At 40.1% G+C, this 16347-nt stretch overlaps 1 protein-coding gene across 1 annotated transcript in view; it reads left to right on the forward strand.

Annotated features, from left to right (window-relative positions):
* The window catches only part of LOC131448541 (growth arrest-specific protein 7-like), a 52121-nt gene that overhangs the window by 10706 nt on the left and 25068 nt on the right, over nt 1-16347 (forward strand). The window contains exons 2-4 of the mRNA XM_058621108.1: nt 7268-7385; nt 14109-14186; nt 15001-15089. Coding sequence (XP_058477091.1) covers nt 7268-7385; nt 14109-14186; nt 15001-15089 — 285 coding nt within the window. The remainder of the gene's footprint in view (nt 1-7267; nt 7386-14108; nt 14187-15000; nt 15090-16347) is intronic.

The following is a 16347-nucleotide window of genomic DNA, read 5'->3' on the forward strand; positions in this document are numbered from 1 at the left end:
TTCACCGTCTTCATCTCAGTTTGTGCTGGTGCTTGTTTACGAATGGAGAAGAACGTCTCATGGGGTTTTATCTTCAGTTGTGGACTCATCATCATCATCATCATCATATCACATGTTGATGAGTCTTTATACGGCGTCCCTCAACATTTTTGATAATTGCTGTTTGATGAGTCGCATAATTCCATTTATGCTCAGTTTGACCACTGATGGATGTTGTCAGCTAGTTTATCTACGTCCATATTTGTCCGTATTCTTCTTTGTTTTTATAGCAGATGGATTTGAAGAATTTAATTGGACTTTTCCTAAGGAGTAGGGCTGAACGATAAATAAACATCTCATCTTGATTATTTTGACAGGAATTGCAATTGTGCAATTGTAATTTTTACATCATTATTCACATTTTCATTCCAAAAACATACTTGACTTGACATGATGATATTTTGCCTCCTGTATTGTGATTAGTCATTCAGCCCGACTAAGACGACAACAGGAGCCGGTCAGTTTGTTGATTAAAACAGTGTTTACCAAAGACTGGGTCTGGACCCACAGAAGTTCCGGAAACACTGGATTAAAAACAATCAAGAGAGAAACAGGGAGATGTTTTTGGTACACACAATAAGGTGTAATTGCAGCTTTATAGAGTCAAACATTATTGAGATATCTGTACTTAAACGATGGCGTATAATCAAATATAGACTCAATTCCTTGTTGGACTGTCATGGTGTTGATTTATTTTTACATCAGCACAGACTGCAGTCATTAGGAAGGCAGTTTGTCCACTGTCTGGACGATAAACTGACAGTTTTAATCACTCACCACTTGGTGTTTGTTGTCTTTTTATTATTCTAAAAGGAACTCCTACTTGACTGTACTGTACTGTTTGATGTACAAGTTTCCTCACACCACATCAGTTTTCTCTCTTGCAAACGTCCTGGTACGATATTCAGTATCAGTATCAGTATCCAGTGTCTGTCAGACATGATCCAAAAACCAGAGAAGTTAAAGGTTCTTTAAGCTCAGGAATGTGAGTGTGAGATGCAGCGTGGACTTATTTAAAGATAAACAAGAAAGAATCTGATGATAAGACTGAAGAGACTCAAGGCTTCTGTATCAAACCACAGAATTCTTGTTTTCTAGGAGCTACGTGGGACCTTGAGATTTAGAATTGAATTTTTTATAAATCCCCTTAGGGAAACTATTCCTCTGCATTTGACCCATCCTAGAATTAGGAGCAGTGGGCTGCCACACTGAGTAGCACCCGGGGAGCATTGGGGGTTGGGTACCTTGCTCAGGGGTACCCCAGCCCCAGCCCTTTTTGGCTGAACCGGCGACCCTCCGGTTACAAGTCAAGTTCCCTTTCCACTTGGCCACCGGCTGCCCCAGAATATCTGCAAGTGTTAAAACTACACGATACATTTTTAATGTCAAAGGTCCGTCATGGAAACTCTGGGAGCTCGAAAACTCTTTTTCTCTGGAAAGCGGACAGTTGCTCCGACAGACCTTGACCTCCACAGATTCTCTCCTCTCCTCCATGTCCAGATGTTTCCACACGGGGGTCAACAGAGGTCCGGTTCAGTTTGCAGACCTGGCAAAGTCTCACCTCACACCTACCCACGATATACAACACACACACACCAGAGTCACCAGAGTCAGGAGGCTGTGAGTCACTCAGGCTTGTGTGAGGACAGCTCAGTGTTAGTCCAGTCCAATAATCCACTCTGTTGAAACGGTGCACACACTCATCCTTCCTCCTCCACACAGAGCCCGTGAGTGGGTGACCAGTGTTTCATAAAACCATGACGGTCGGTGACTGAGGGATTTTTGATGAGTCACCGTTTCAAGACAAACACCGTCTGTGCATTGACGGCGTTAATCCACCGGGGGAGGGAGGGAGGGGGGAGGCAGGTTGTCGTTATTTAAGTCGTTTTAAAAAAGTGCTTAAGTGCAGCAGCAGCAGCAGCAGTAGCAGTTTATTTCTGCGATGAACCACAACATCGTGATTAAGTTTAAAGCTGCAGTGCGTAACTTTTGCTGATTCTTCTTTGCAACGATGTAGTGTTGCTGGTTTGCTTGTTGGCGTTCTTTATTTGAAAACAGGCTCCAAAATATCCGACCTGACTGAGGGAGTGTTTGTGAGTGTGTGTACGGCAACAGAGCAAGGGTGGGCGGGGACAAAAGCAGAAGAATTCACTTTGGAAACTTTTTGTGTTTTTAGTCAAACCTAAGTGTCCAGGGTGTTCCCCGCCTATCGCCCCATGTAAGCAGAGATCAGCACCCTCACGACCCTCCAGTGGAGGATAAAGCTGTAGATAATGGATGGATGGATATTCAAAGCTATTTTTCAATCGTCCAACTTTACTAGCACAGTGTTGCTGTTGCCCCCGTCTGCCTAGACATAAAATGATCACTTCCTGTGTGCAGCGCGGGGATGTCACCGGGCGACACAAGATCAAAACACTTAACATATCCTTAAATGTTACACACTACGGCTTTAATCCCACTGGTCCCAGAGCATCCAATCTCACATTGTTGTGGAGGGATGGGGGACAAATTGATACAGTGAAATATTACGATATTTTGTGTATCACTTTTTTTTAGCATTTACATTTTTACCTGATGTTACAAATAAACGTTAAACTTTTTGTGGATTAGCATAAAAACATCAATTGATGTGTCAGTCCACTAGATGGCACTAGCTGTGTGATTTTATCGCAATATGTGATTTTGCAATATCGTGATAATATCGTATTGTGACTTAAATATCGTGATAATATTGTATTGTGACTTAAATATCCTGATTATACTGTATCGTGACTTAAATATCGTGATAACATCGTATCGTGACATCCTGATTATATTGTATCGTGGCTTAAATATCGTGATAATATCGTATCGTGGTATCTCTGGTCGATTCCCACCCCGAGTGTTGCAGTAATTCCTACACTGCCCCCATGTGGAAAACAGCTGAATTTAATGAGCACCCAGTGTATATTTTTCTTAATTTTTTATCTTTTAAAATCCAAATATTCTTATATTTGTGTATGAACTCATTTAAAGGTGGAATACACTACACAATTATAACTAAATGTAGAGAAAACAGGAATTTTTATTCTTTGTCAGTGTTTTTGTCAATAAGTGCATTTTTACCCCAAAGTTACTTAATCGAGGTTAAACTTCCTCAAAAAAGTCCATTACATAAGAACAAAGTCAGGCTGTCGAAATCTTGGTGAAGGGCAAATAAGTTTACTACACTGTTATTCTCCATCTGACCTAAAGAAGGAGGAAGAAGAAAGCAAAACAAAAAACAAGCCCCATTTATTGATTTAAAAGCATTTTCTGAGGGAATTGAACAAATGATTCCCTGTTTTCCAGGCAGGAAGCCAGTGTCACTGAAATAGAGACCGTGAGGTATTTAGTTTTCCATAAAAAGCGTTTTGTGGGAAACGTCTGTGATCTAATCATAGCAGGCAAATGTTGGGATCTGTGTGTGACACCAGATACCACTGTTGTGTTTGGTTACTTCTTATCTAGCATCAACATATTTGGGGTTTATTGAGTCAATTTGATTTAAATGAATGGAAATCTCAGTTATGGGATTTGCATCTTAACAAATCCAGTGTTGGGTTTAAAGGTTTGACTTTAAACACTAAGCTAATTCAATTGTTGAATATGTAATGGACTTTTAATCAGTTGGAGGAAACATCAGGAGCTGTTTCGTGTCTTCTAGAATAATTGAGCTACTCTTCGGGATTATTTTTTGTCCTGAAATTATGAAAAGTATGTTCATATTTTTTTTCATCCAAACCCAGAAAAAGTCAAATTCTAATGCTTATGTCTGTGTATGCAGTCAACAAGAACAGGCACTTCAGTATTTTTAGTGTTGTTGCTTTGAGACTTCAGGGCCACCGTATCATCCCGATCATTGGTCTGACTGGTTGTAGGTGTGTCCAGTTACAGAGACATTTTCATCTCCATCTGTTGGAAGTGGGAGGTGACTTCACTTGTCTCCAGACTCCGTACTCACTCTCACTGAGATGTGGTCTGGCTCTTCTCTCTCCAGGCGAAGATAGAAAGAATAAAATAATGAATGGCACAACTCTTCACCAGCTGACAGAAACAGCTTTACTCTTCTCAGCTGTGACAGCTGTGATAACTAATAATCACTCAACTTAATAGTTCATCCTTTAAGCTGGAGCTCAGACGATGTTGAGATCATCGGTGGTGGAGGAGCTCACATTGTTGTGGTTCTCTCCTCAGTCCTCAGAGTCCTTCTCAGCCCCCGAGGCTCTGCTGGCTCACTCAAGGCACCATTGGCTTTAGAGGGTTAAACCATCTGGAGCGGTGCATTATTTAACGCCGCATATGTCGAGACAAGCTGACTCGGGAGATTCGTCACACTTCTCACCACGAGGTGCTCCCATTGTTCTTCCATGATGAATGGTTGACGCCGTCAGAATCGTCACAAACTCTGTCCTGGAGGGAGAATTCTCGACGTTTCTGGCTCAGTCAAAAGCATTAGATCAGGATTTTGTAAAATGTCCAAATAAACCAAAAACTTAAGGGTTTTCACATCCAACCTCATCGGCCCCCCCTCCCATCTGTTTTGGCTCGTTCCGCGGAGGAACCATATCTGCTTAGCTGTGAGGAAAAACAGCAACACTGTGGTATTGTTTCATCGATGATAAACATGTGACCTAACAACAGCGGGTTAAGGAAGTGGGCAGGAAATAAGGGAGAAATTGGTTATTGCAGAATTCTACTGCTGTTGGAGCAGAGACAAAAAAACATGGAATATTACATTTAGGGATATTTGAGGAATTTGCACCAGTGTGATGAAGAACCTTTTAATTCCTTGGTAGAATTTTGTTGGATTAGAGTCGTTATTACATTCAGTAGCATTGAATATCGGAGTAAAAAGTACTACAAAGGCAGTACATACTTATTTTTGTTATGTATCGATACCTCTGACTTTATGGTTGGTTACCAAACATGGATTGCAAGTACTACAGAGTTCTACAGAGTACTACAGACTACAGATAGATAGCTAACGTCACAAATAAACCTTGATCTCCATTACAGCTCAGGAACGTTGGCGAAATTATGACTTTAGGACTTTTTTTAGAACTAAAACTATGTTTTTCTTTTTTATTTTATAGAGTAAAGTCCTGAAAAGTGGTCCCAAATTCAAGGTACAGGTGTTGATTCAAATGTACTCAACCCTAATCACATGACCTTTTGTACTGGATTGTAGTAGCATTTAGCAAAACACAAAGGCTGTATTTCAGGATATAAGTCGTGAAGTGTGGTTGGGAGTTTTTATAGTGGTAAATTTCTTGAAGGCAAAAAAAGTTGTAACTCAAATGAAATTGTAGTATCTGTCAGAAAGAAACCCCTCAAAAGTCTAAATGAAAACATGGAACGATGAAAAAGTCCAAATATTTATAGAACAGTGAAGTCAAGTATATCATTTTATATAAAGGAACAACATGTGTGGAAACGGCATCTTCACACATTCATGTCCTGCTCTGCTCTGCTCTCATGTAACTGTGTATGTGGTTTTAGCAGTGATTGATTTTCAGCGCATAAACATGCAATTGTGTTTAACATCAGCTCAGATTTTCTTTTCTCGCTTTATCCGTTGTAAAAATCCATGGCTATTTTTTCCCCCTCGCCAAAGGAAATTACTCTAGTATTTAAGTAAATCCACTGTTTCAAAAGGACAAATATAACAGTGACCGCCGAGACCATCAAAGAGCAAACATGACAAATGCAATGCTGTTGGAGACTGTGTAATTACATGGAGTCATAAGTCACTGACATGGATTCATATTCTCTAGTCCTGTGGGACCAGAGAGCTCCGGGTTTCTTTGCTTTGCTTCTTCCAGTGAAACAGTTTACATGCAATGACTTCATTCACTTTGAGTTGCAGCAGCAGCAGCAGCAGCAGCAGCTTTTATCTCCATGAGGAGGACAGACAACAATGTCCCTACAATGACTTTCTAATGGTCTGTTCACAGAGTAGAGCCAGTGCTCCTTTGTGTGGAAAGGAGCCAGTTGAGGTGGTTCGGGCATCTGGTAAGGATGCCATTCGGGTGCCTCCTTAGGGAGGTGTTTCTGACATGTCCAACTGAAAAGGAGAACTCAGAACAGACCAAGAAATAGATGGAGAGATGATATCTCCTTGCTGGCCTGGTAGCACCTGGGGATACCCTAGTAAGAGTTGAATGATGTAGCCAGGGAAAGGGATGTCTGGGGCCCCCTGCTCCAATGATGGGTTGATGAATGGAAGGATTGGATGTCTATGAGCGTTTGCTGTGAGTAAAAACAACCAGATTAGGGTTAACTGGAGCCATGTCAGTGAGGTTTCGCTCCAGCTGCCCATGACCCTCGTGGATAATGAAATGGTAGAAATTGAATGGATGAATCTGGATCAGGCATGGAGCGCCAGACTGAAGCGGTCACTCCTGGATGGAACATGTATCTGGAACACTTACTAACCTTTTGTGGACACGGATTACGGAAAGTAGCTTTGTATTAAGCTACTAAAAGGAGCATGTTTTTTCTTAAACTACCAAACATTGCTCTTACTATACAGTATGTAAGCTCCCATTTTAAGCCTGGCAGATTTTTCACCGTAAGTTCCAGTCACAAAGCTCTGTTTGGACATTTGCTTTCCGGAGATGAGGTTTAGCAGAAGGTCAGTCATGTCCCCGTCTCGTCCAAAACCTTGTCCTCCTCCTACTGAATCACATTGATTGTTTTCATTGTGGTGAAAAAACCCAAACTTGAATGAAATGGCACCGACTCCAATAGCCAAACTTGATCCGAGTTGAACGTTCATTTGATTCGCCCAAATCCCTGAACATCATCTCCAAACTGTGTTACAACGGTCCCGGCCTGCTGTTCTCCCGCTAATCAGGAGCAGATGTTTGTGTCTGGATTGTTTTCATTGCTCTCCCATGTTCTTCAGCCGTTTGTTGTGAGCACATGCGATGACTCCTGGTGTTGGTCCAAGTGCAGAGCAGAGCGCCAGTTTGTTGTGCTCTGCAAAATGTGCCCTGATGTTTTTTCTGGTTGTGAAATAGTTGAGGAAAGGAGAAGCTCGCTGAACCAGATCTGAGCGCTGCACATTTCTTCAGTGGTTTTGGCTTTCATCATGTGTTTGTTTATCTTTGTGACAAATCCTGCAGAAATAATTCTTCGTATGGGAACAAATTCATGTTAATTAGCGTTTTCTTACCAATTGTTGTTGTTTCCGTTTCGACAGAGGACGGCATCGCTGACTCACCTCCCCGTGGAGGACCTTAGAGACCCCCTACCGCCTCAGTGGAGGTGCTACATGTCACCACAGGGGCGGCGATACTACGTGAACACCACAAATAACGGTAAGAAGATCATTTGCTCTTTATATGAATGAACATTTTACTGTCGCGAGTAACAGAAGTGCTGCCATTTTGTTGTTGTTGAACAGACGTGAGTATGATGAGAACTTAATTGACAGAAAGCATCGGTTTGGTTTTGGTTTGTTGGCCAGAAAAAAAACATTTTATTGGACGGTTCAAACCATGAAGTGGAGCCTGAGGGGAACAAAGTAACTGTTGTAGCTTGTAGAGAGACAGAGGCGACACTGTGTTTAACTGTAAAATGAAACGACCAACGACCAAATGAAAGCATCACATGCACACATCTACAAATCAATCAAACTCAAGTGACAAAGGGTTATAAAACCAAAACTAACCACATCAAATTTAGTAACAAGGACATGAACCTTGGTCTGGTTTGGTCCAGGTTTCAGGTGTGAACACTCTTGTGTTCTTTCCACACAGAGACGGCGTTTTAAGGGACCTGAAACGGTATTTTTTGAAAACGCCTCCCAGTCCGTATCCGTGTGCAATCAACTGAAACTAAGGCAGTGATATTAGAGAGAGATGGATGACACTCACACTTAAACATTAACAGAACCTGCTTTTACTATCAGTCACAGTAAAAGCTGACTGATGGCATTAATATCTGCTGTGCTGTGAACTCCCGTGAGCCTTTTGACTTCAGGATGCAATAAAAGTGACAAAGTGCAGTTTTGACCAACAAAGAAGTCATTTGTCGGACAGATAATGGTACGACGGCTATTCGTCTCATTACACTGACACTTTTAAGAGTTTCGGGGATAATCCGTTAGTTTTAGTTGCGACAGACGATGTTGAATTATGGCGCTTTTCCAGTTTACAGTTCCAGCTCAAATTGGTTCGACTCTACTCAAGTTTTTGTGTTAGTACCTGGTTGGTTTTTTTAGTACCTGCTCTGACAAGGTTCTAAGCGAGCTGAGCCGACACTAATTGACTGATTGATCAGATTGTGTCACTGGAAGAGTCCATTACAAGAATCAAAGCGAACAATGCCGAACTGTAGATCAGTTAAAACAGAAAACATTGCCAACATTTAGCAAAGGAGACGTCCGAAAACAACTGTGTTTGTGTCGCACATAAAACCACGCCACAGCAGTTTCACGCAGGCGTTACTACGACGACCCCGCCCCACGTTGAGGAGGAACTATGAAGTCATGGAAAACAAGGTGACTGACACCAAAAGCGTTAAGTTGTTCTGAAGGTGACGAGCTCTTGGTTTGTTTTTGTGGTGTTTTTTTGTCAAAGAGAAAGAGTGTCGTTACGTGGTGTGTGGCGAAAACTCTGCGCACCTGTGCACTTCCTGCGACGGCGTGCCGTGCGGCTTCGCAGTCACTTAAGGCAGAAACCAGAGCTGTTGACATCATGCTCGCCTCTGACCGCGGTCACCGTGGTCAAGTTGTGGCCATGAAAGGGGCTCTAAATTTAGCCCGGGTGGGGGCTCCACCCAAGCACAAAAGCGGGGGAAGCTGCTGCTGCTGCTCCTGTTCCTCCCTTTTTTCTTTCTCTATTTAGATTTGAATGAAATGCTAAATATGGTTCAGTTGAAAAAGGTTGAAACAAAGCAGAGCACGGACTCTATTTTCACCATCTGGAATGTTTTATTAACCTCAGAACTTTGTTTAAGGTGTAGGTATTTGAGCATGGGCCATTTAATAAAAAAGATGAATGTAGTCTGCCGGTTTTCTCTTGAAACCAACCAGGAAATAAATCACTGAATCACGATTTTCAGCTCTTCTGTAAATAATCTTCTCATTTTGAGTAAAATAGAATAAAGTATGGCACCAGTGTGATTGACAGCTGGTATCGTCCAATAGGGGCGTGGTTAAAGGTGGCATCTGTGAACTTCCAGTTGCAAAATGTTAACATGGCTAGAATTTGACCAATATGGGGGTTTTTCCTCTGTATTTTTAGCAATGACGGCAGCTGATGGCCTATGATTGATGCTGATTTCTGGCTCACAGATTTTGTGTTTACAACACTAATGGTCTGTCTCTGCACTGCAGTGCAATAATATGCAGTATTTCTTATTAAAATTGATGTATAAACTATTAAAGTTTATAGTATTAAATACAAGAAACACGTCGTCAAAAACTACAAAGATAAACGTTCAGATGAAAAAATAAAAGTTAGTAACATTTATCAAGTTTCTGAGAACAGAAATACATTTTTTTGTATTTATTGGCTGATTAATAATTCTTAAAAAATTATTATTATTATTGCATAATCCTGAATCCTAAAGCACCAGAATGGGATTTTTATACTCTTATAGGTGATGTTTTGACAATTTCCCAACTTGCTGTGACAAGGTTTACTTCACATTCACAAAAGACATAAGTTTTGTGCTGGAATTAAACAGAAAGTGATGAATTTTTCCTAACGTCTGTGTTCATTCAGCAGCATCTGCATCATAAAGAAAGCCGTTTTGTTGCTGCGGTGGAAAAAACCTCCAGGACCTTTTTTGTTTTCTGTGTCTTTACATCATGTTGATGATGATGAGGATGATGATGATGATGATGATGATGGGTAAATGAAGGCCTTCAGAAGAGTCCTGGTCCTAACACACGCTGCTTCTACCACCGACACTGTTTCCAAACAAACCCATCTGATAACGTTTGTCCTGAAACAATCAGTATTTATAGCATCTCTGCTGCCTTTCACTGCGCTAAAGTTCAACCAGATTAGCTGCTGTCCTGTGTGTGTGTGTGTGTGTGTGTGTGTGTGTGTGCACTTTGTGTTCCTGTATCGTCATAGTAACAGAGCAGGGTGCGTGGGTGAGGGCTGAATGTCCTTGTGTGTAGTTTTTTCCTTCCTGTGTTACTGGGTGCTGGCTTCAAGCTTCTATTTTGAATATAAGTTCAGTCTTAATATAGTTTTTAAAACATTGTTTGAGCAACACAGAAACATATAGAGGAAATTATATTGAGCAAATAGCTAAGTTAACGTGAACAAGTGTGTATTTATTACCCACACACCGCACTTAAGCGTATTTATGAGACTACCTCACAGTTATAGCTTAAGTTGTAACATCTATAAAATCAATAAAATACAAAACTACTCAAGTTAAGGCTTCAAAACTACTTTTTACAAATCAAGGTTTCTACTTTTTAAATGCAATATCATTCTTAATATAGTTTTAAAACTCCTTTTGAACCATACAGGAACATATAGAGGAAAACATTTCACAAAAGGTTTCTAGATAAGGAAAGCTAGCTTTTTAATTTATTATTATTATTTTAATTTATTAATCTAAGGTAAGCTTTCAAGCTAACAAAGCTAAAAAAAAAAGAGACGCATTACATTAGCTAGAAAGCTACCTTGACTCTTCTCGTGTAAAAAACTGAAATATTTACGATTAATGACTAACTTGTTAGCATTGCACTAACGCCTTGTAATCTCCCTGCTCAGCTTTCTTTTTCATGCATTTTCCCCATATTGCTCTCTATTGAACATTTTTGAACACTCAAATATTGACATTTTCAATGGAAAAAATCTGCTCTTTTTTTCCTCTGAGCTTTAAAAAGCTTGAAAGTGACAGTTTTTACCTGTAACAGCTCAGCTGTCAGTCAAACACCGGCGAGGTCAAAGAGCATCTCTAATGTACATATGCTTTCTCTTTCTTTCACTAATGGAAACATTTTTATATTTTTTGTGCTATGAAAACCTATTAAAATGTCAACTGAAAAAATCTCCGTTAGCAACCAGTCCCCACTTTTATTTTACTGCTGCTGAGATTAGATCCCTGAAACACTGCTGTGTCTTGTATTTTTGGGGTTTAATACAGAGAGTGAATGAGCTGATTTAGTCGATAAGAATCAGAGAATCAGACACAGGAGGACGTGAAAGCATCAGGGACCAGAGTCACATGGCTGCTGATAAAATAACTGGGACACGCCTTCTTCTTCCTCCTCTGGTTGAAAATGTGGGTTGTTGTGCATCACGATGGTGTCACAGACACTCGTATGTGTATGCAGGGTTATTTTTGTTTTCAGATCCATTCATACGTTCACTACTGTCAGCCTCACTCTGCTCTGCTGAGCCTGAACCTGCAGCGACTTGGTTGCATAATAATAACATTTTGGGTTGAGGGGGGAATCAGAAAAGCATGAACTGGTCTGTTTTTCTGGTCCATAGAAGAGTCATTAGATGCTAATATTAATATTATTATAGTATTAATTGCATAATATTATTCAGAACGGCAATCACATGATTGGGAGGCCTGAAAAGAGCGGATGCGAGAATTTAAGTGGGTAAATTTAAAGCTTTAATCCTCCAAAATCGAGGCCATCATCACAGCAGTTTCCAAGACTATTTCCACTATTTCAGCTCTTCTGTCACAACAAGGAAATTATATTATTACTGCATCTGGAGACATAAATTAATCCGGCAGGTGACAAGACCGAAAAAAATGTTGTATTTCAAGAGTCAGTTGCCTGGAAATTTAAGATGTTTCTATTTGTCAAACACTGTAGAAGGATTTCACACATCAATCCGGGACCGAACCATTTAGGTGGAATTACAAATTGTGTTATTTTCTGACATATTGACATTTCGGTTTGAGTCGTGGTATAATTTTTGTTGTTAAGGAGAGATGGAGCATGAGACGTACTCTAAATATTATACTACTATACTGACCTCTAATGCAAGGATGACACACATGAATGAAACATTACAATATTTTAAATCGAGTTAGAATATAGAACAATCTAAAGAACTATTAAACTACAGGATTGTTTTTATTTGCCACAAATGTGTTGTCAACAACTTAATAGTTTAAAAGATTGTATCCTTTTTCTCTCATGAATAAGAAACACCTGAGCAAAAAGTCCTTAATTTCTAAAGTAACAAAGTAAAGTAAAGTTTCTTAAAGTCTATCTCTAATATTCAAGTTCGTGATATCAGTATTGGACGAGGAATAATCGCTGATGGATGAAATATAAATTGATTTCGAAATCATGTTTTCACAACATAAACCAATTACCCTGAGCGAAGTAGATTCTGCTGCCATCTTTGTGCATTAACGGCCCATATTTCTCACAATATTGATTTGTCTATGACAAACTAAAAAGGGGAGCGAGAGAGACTGAGATATTGAGAGCCTGAGACTAAAAGACTGTTGTACATCAACCCTGAAGCCACAGCTTCTCTCCATAATCCCTGTGTCAGTTAGCCTCTCCACGCGTGTCATTTGAGCTGATGCTCTCGGTTCAGTCGCCTCCTTTGGCTCCAAACATCTAGGATCGAGCTCTTCACGTGTCTGGGACCTCTTCTTCTTCTCCTCCTCCTCACGATGACAGTTAAAGGTCTAATTGAGCTCGGCGCTATGGTGGAAACTGTCAGAGAGGAATGAAAAATCAAAACTGAGAGCATCGTTACGAGACGCTCTTTAATCACTTCAGCATCTTTAGCAGCTGCAGGGAAACGAGTGGCAGATGATGGAGAAAAAAAGTATCAAAGCTTCTACGAAGATCATTAAATTTTTACTTTGCCGTTAAAGGGTTTGCACCTGTTGCATCAACTTTACTGCAGAACTAAAAACAAACCGAAACAGGTTTTTAATCCATGCAGAGTCAGTTAAAAATGACAGGATATTCTTTCCAACTACATGAATGTTTTTCCACTCACAGCTTGTATTATTTCTGGATCTGGTCTGTTTTTTTTGTAAATCTGATCCAAACCACAATTGGTGTTTTGAACTGTGACTCCAGTCTTTATAGATACATCTCAGGGCAGATGATTGGCTCCTGGAAATGTCTCCAAAGACGTCCAAGGCTTTTCCAGTGGGTCAAAAGCCTGAACTTGTTCAATGGGACGGAATCATGTTACATTTAAATTGACGTCAAATCTGTAATCGGGATAAGATCCAGACGACACCCGGTCTGATGGTAGAGTGTCTGATCCTGCACACACACACACACCACATTTCGTTCCAATCCAATGCGTTTTTTTACAGTGTTGCACATGATAAGAGATTGGGAATTCTTGAAAATATGACAATTGTTTTGTGATGTCGTCAGTCGGTAGATTTTTACCAAAATTGAATGGTAACATTCATGGGTGATCACCTACCGATCACGAAAAATTCAGATTGATCCGTCAAAAAGTGTAGACAGGAAGTTGCTAAAAAGGACAAACTAATGGTGCTTTCCCACTACACAGTTCTAGCACGACTCGACTGTTTTTTAGTGATAGTACCTGGTACTTTTTTCGTACCTGCTCTTACAATGTTCCACGCTAGCTGAGTCGATACTGAAATGTGACGTCTACAGACTGCCCAGCCACTGATTGATCAGAGAGTGTCGTCACTGGAAGCGCGACGTCTGAAATCCCTGAAAACGTCTCCAACATCCAACAGCAAAGGAAATGTCTAAAATCTCAATATTTTACAGAGGAGTCTGGTGTATTTAGCAACAGCACTGCCCGAAAATTAACAGCCTAACAAGAAACTGACTGAACAAGCTTCCTGGATACCACAGATTCTGTTTAACATATTAATAAAAGAGACTGAAAGTGAAACTAAATGCCAGTTTAGTCAGATTTTTATGTGAACCCATCAATTTTATCGTAAAACAATGTCACAATGTTTCAACTGCCACAAACTTCCACGTTTGCAACACATAGATGGAATCTGGCAGTTTTTACAGTTGGAAATTTTTTAATCCTAATGTAATTCTTTTCCCTTCCCTTCTCTATGAAATGCCTCATCAGAGACGACATGGGAGAGACCGTCCAGCGTTCCTGGAACCCCCAAAACCTCGATCCGACACAAGAATTCGCTGCCAGCAGGTACTTTAGCTCCTCCGTCTGAACTCTCCACCAACTTCAACTTCAACTCAAGTAGTCCGTGCCCTACAGGCTGTGGATTCTCTTGAACATTCATTGTGGCACAAAGCAGCCACTCATACAAACACACACACACACACTCACACACACACACACACACACACACTTCCTGTGACTAATTTTATGGACTTCTGTTTCTCTGTTGCTCCTAAAATGAGACAAACTGAAATAAACGCTTTTGTTTGTGTGAGTGGAAGGCAGCAATAGATTAATAATCCATTACTAGATTCACTTTTAAAGAAGTTTCTCTGATGTTTTTAGCTTCTTAAATGTGAATATTTTCTGGTTTCTTTGCCCCCTATAAACAAATCAATAAACAAACTACTGCTGGCAAAATTACAGTTTGGATGTCATATTTATATTTTACTGTTTACAAGTTTGTGCCTTCGTTTTTTACTGTTTTTATGAGATTAGACAATTTCAACACCCCCTTATATTGTGTTCAGTAGTTCATGTTCATGAGTTGCAACATTTTTGGCGATGTTTTGAAGTCAATTTTCCAGTGTATAAACATTAATTTATGTGAGGAAAGGTTTCCTCATAGACTTTCAAAGACAATTTCATGATTTGAATTTCCATGAGTTTCATTTGATTGCACTTAAATAGATGTGTAAATAGTGTATAATGTGATTCTCCACACAAACTACAGTAGCGGGATCTCACCATAAAGAGAAGGGAATGTCTCATGGATCTGCACTAAACTGTTAAAAGATAATGATATTTTTCCTCACCCTTTATTTCTCATTCGTGTCACCAGTGAATGGATTTCACTCGGGTGGAAGTCCCTTACATCATCTGGATCATTCACACAACAGCCTGGTTAGAAAAAGCAGTTCAGAGCCACAGGTAAGTTCATAATATACACTCGCAATATTTTGTTAAAAAAAGCATAAACCTTGACTGAAAGAAGCGAAATCCAGACTAACATTTTTGGACTGATAGGGAGACAGAATTTATGCACCGTTATCTTAAAATATGTAATGTTTTTTAACTTAATGCATGGTAACAAGACACGAAATGGAACTTTACATGCTAACAACTAGCTACCAGCTACAGTTTAGCTAAAGTCAGCTTAAATTAACTCATAAAACTGTGCAGCAGCAACAACAACAGTGTCTCTCTAGAGTCTTTAAGAGAAATGAGACGTTACACGAGAAGACAAGGTCTTTCCACATTTCAGATTAGCCTTCCCTCCTCTCTTCATTATTAATGGAGAGGCTGATGGCAGATTAATCCCTCCTACACTATCTGCTCTCTTGATCTTAATTAAGCAGGCAGCTGTGATCCACCCACCATTTATCCACGCTGTCGAAATTATAATTATAATTCCTCATTTCCCTGCTTTACTGTATCTTACACTCCTACAGACTGTCCTCGTACATAAACTGTAGGTCGTAGGCAGGAATTATGACCTATATTTACGCTTTCAAAACAAGCGCCCCCTAGTGGTAGCATAAATTACAGCAATCCGGTACCTTGGATGTGTCGTTGGAACAAAATGACCCAAATGTAGGATTCAGTTGGAGGACTTGTTGCTCCTACAGAAGCAAGTTGGTTGCAGTTGTAGTCAGAAGTCGGAAATTCTGTGTTAAGGTAGTAGGAGTAACCAGTAGCGTATTCATTTAGCGACTTTTCAGACCACCCTAGTAACTCATTTATTTCTAAAAAGCGACTGCCGACATATCCAGCGACTTTCTGGCCAAACCTTAGCTACTTCTGCCGCAGTGTTCGGACCAGTCGCTAATCTGTATTAGCGACTTGTTCCTCCAAGTAAAATAATGTCAGGCTGCTTTTAGCTACTTCAGCAAAAACAAATCTGTTACTTTTTACTTTTAATTGCAATTCCATCTTGTTTATTTCACTCGTACTCATAGTTCAGTTACTTTTTTAACCGTGGACGTGTTGCTACGCTGTTTGTGTGCGCAAAATACCATGCTAACAATGGCTAGCTTGAGATCCCTGAGTTTTTTTCCTCTGACTTCTCAATGCAGGAAGTGTGGAGGTGATTTCATTCCCACTTCCAACTTCTGGCGTCAATGGAAAAGCACCTTAAAACACAATTCTACTACTAAATATAACTCCCTGTAGCCGTACTTTTCGGTTT

This window comes from Solea solea, chromosome 21 (genome assembly GCF_958295425.1).
Source record: "Solea solea chromosome 21, fSolSol10.1, whole genome shotgun sequence".
Classification (NCBI taxonomy): Eukaryota; Metazoa; Chordata; class Actinopteri; order Pleuronectiformes; family Soleidae; genus Solea; species Solea solea.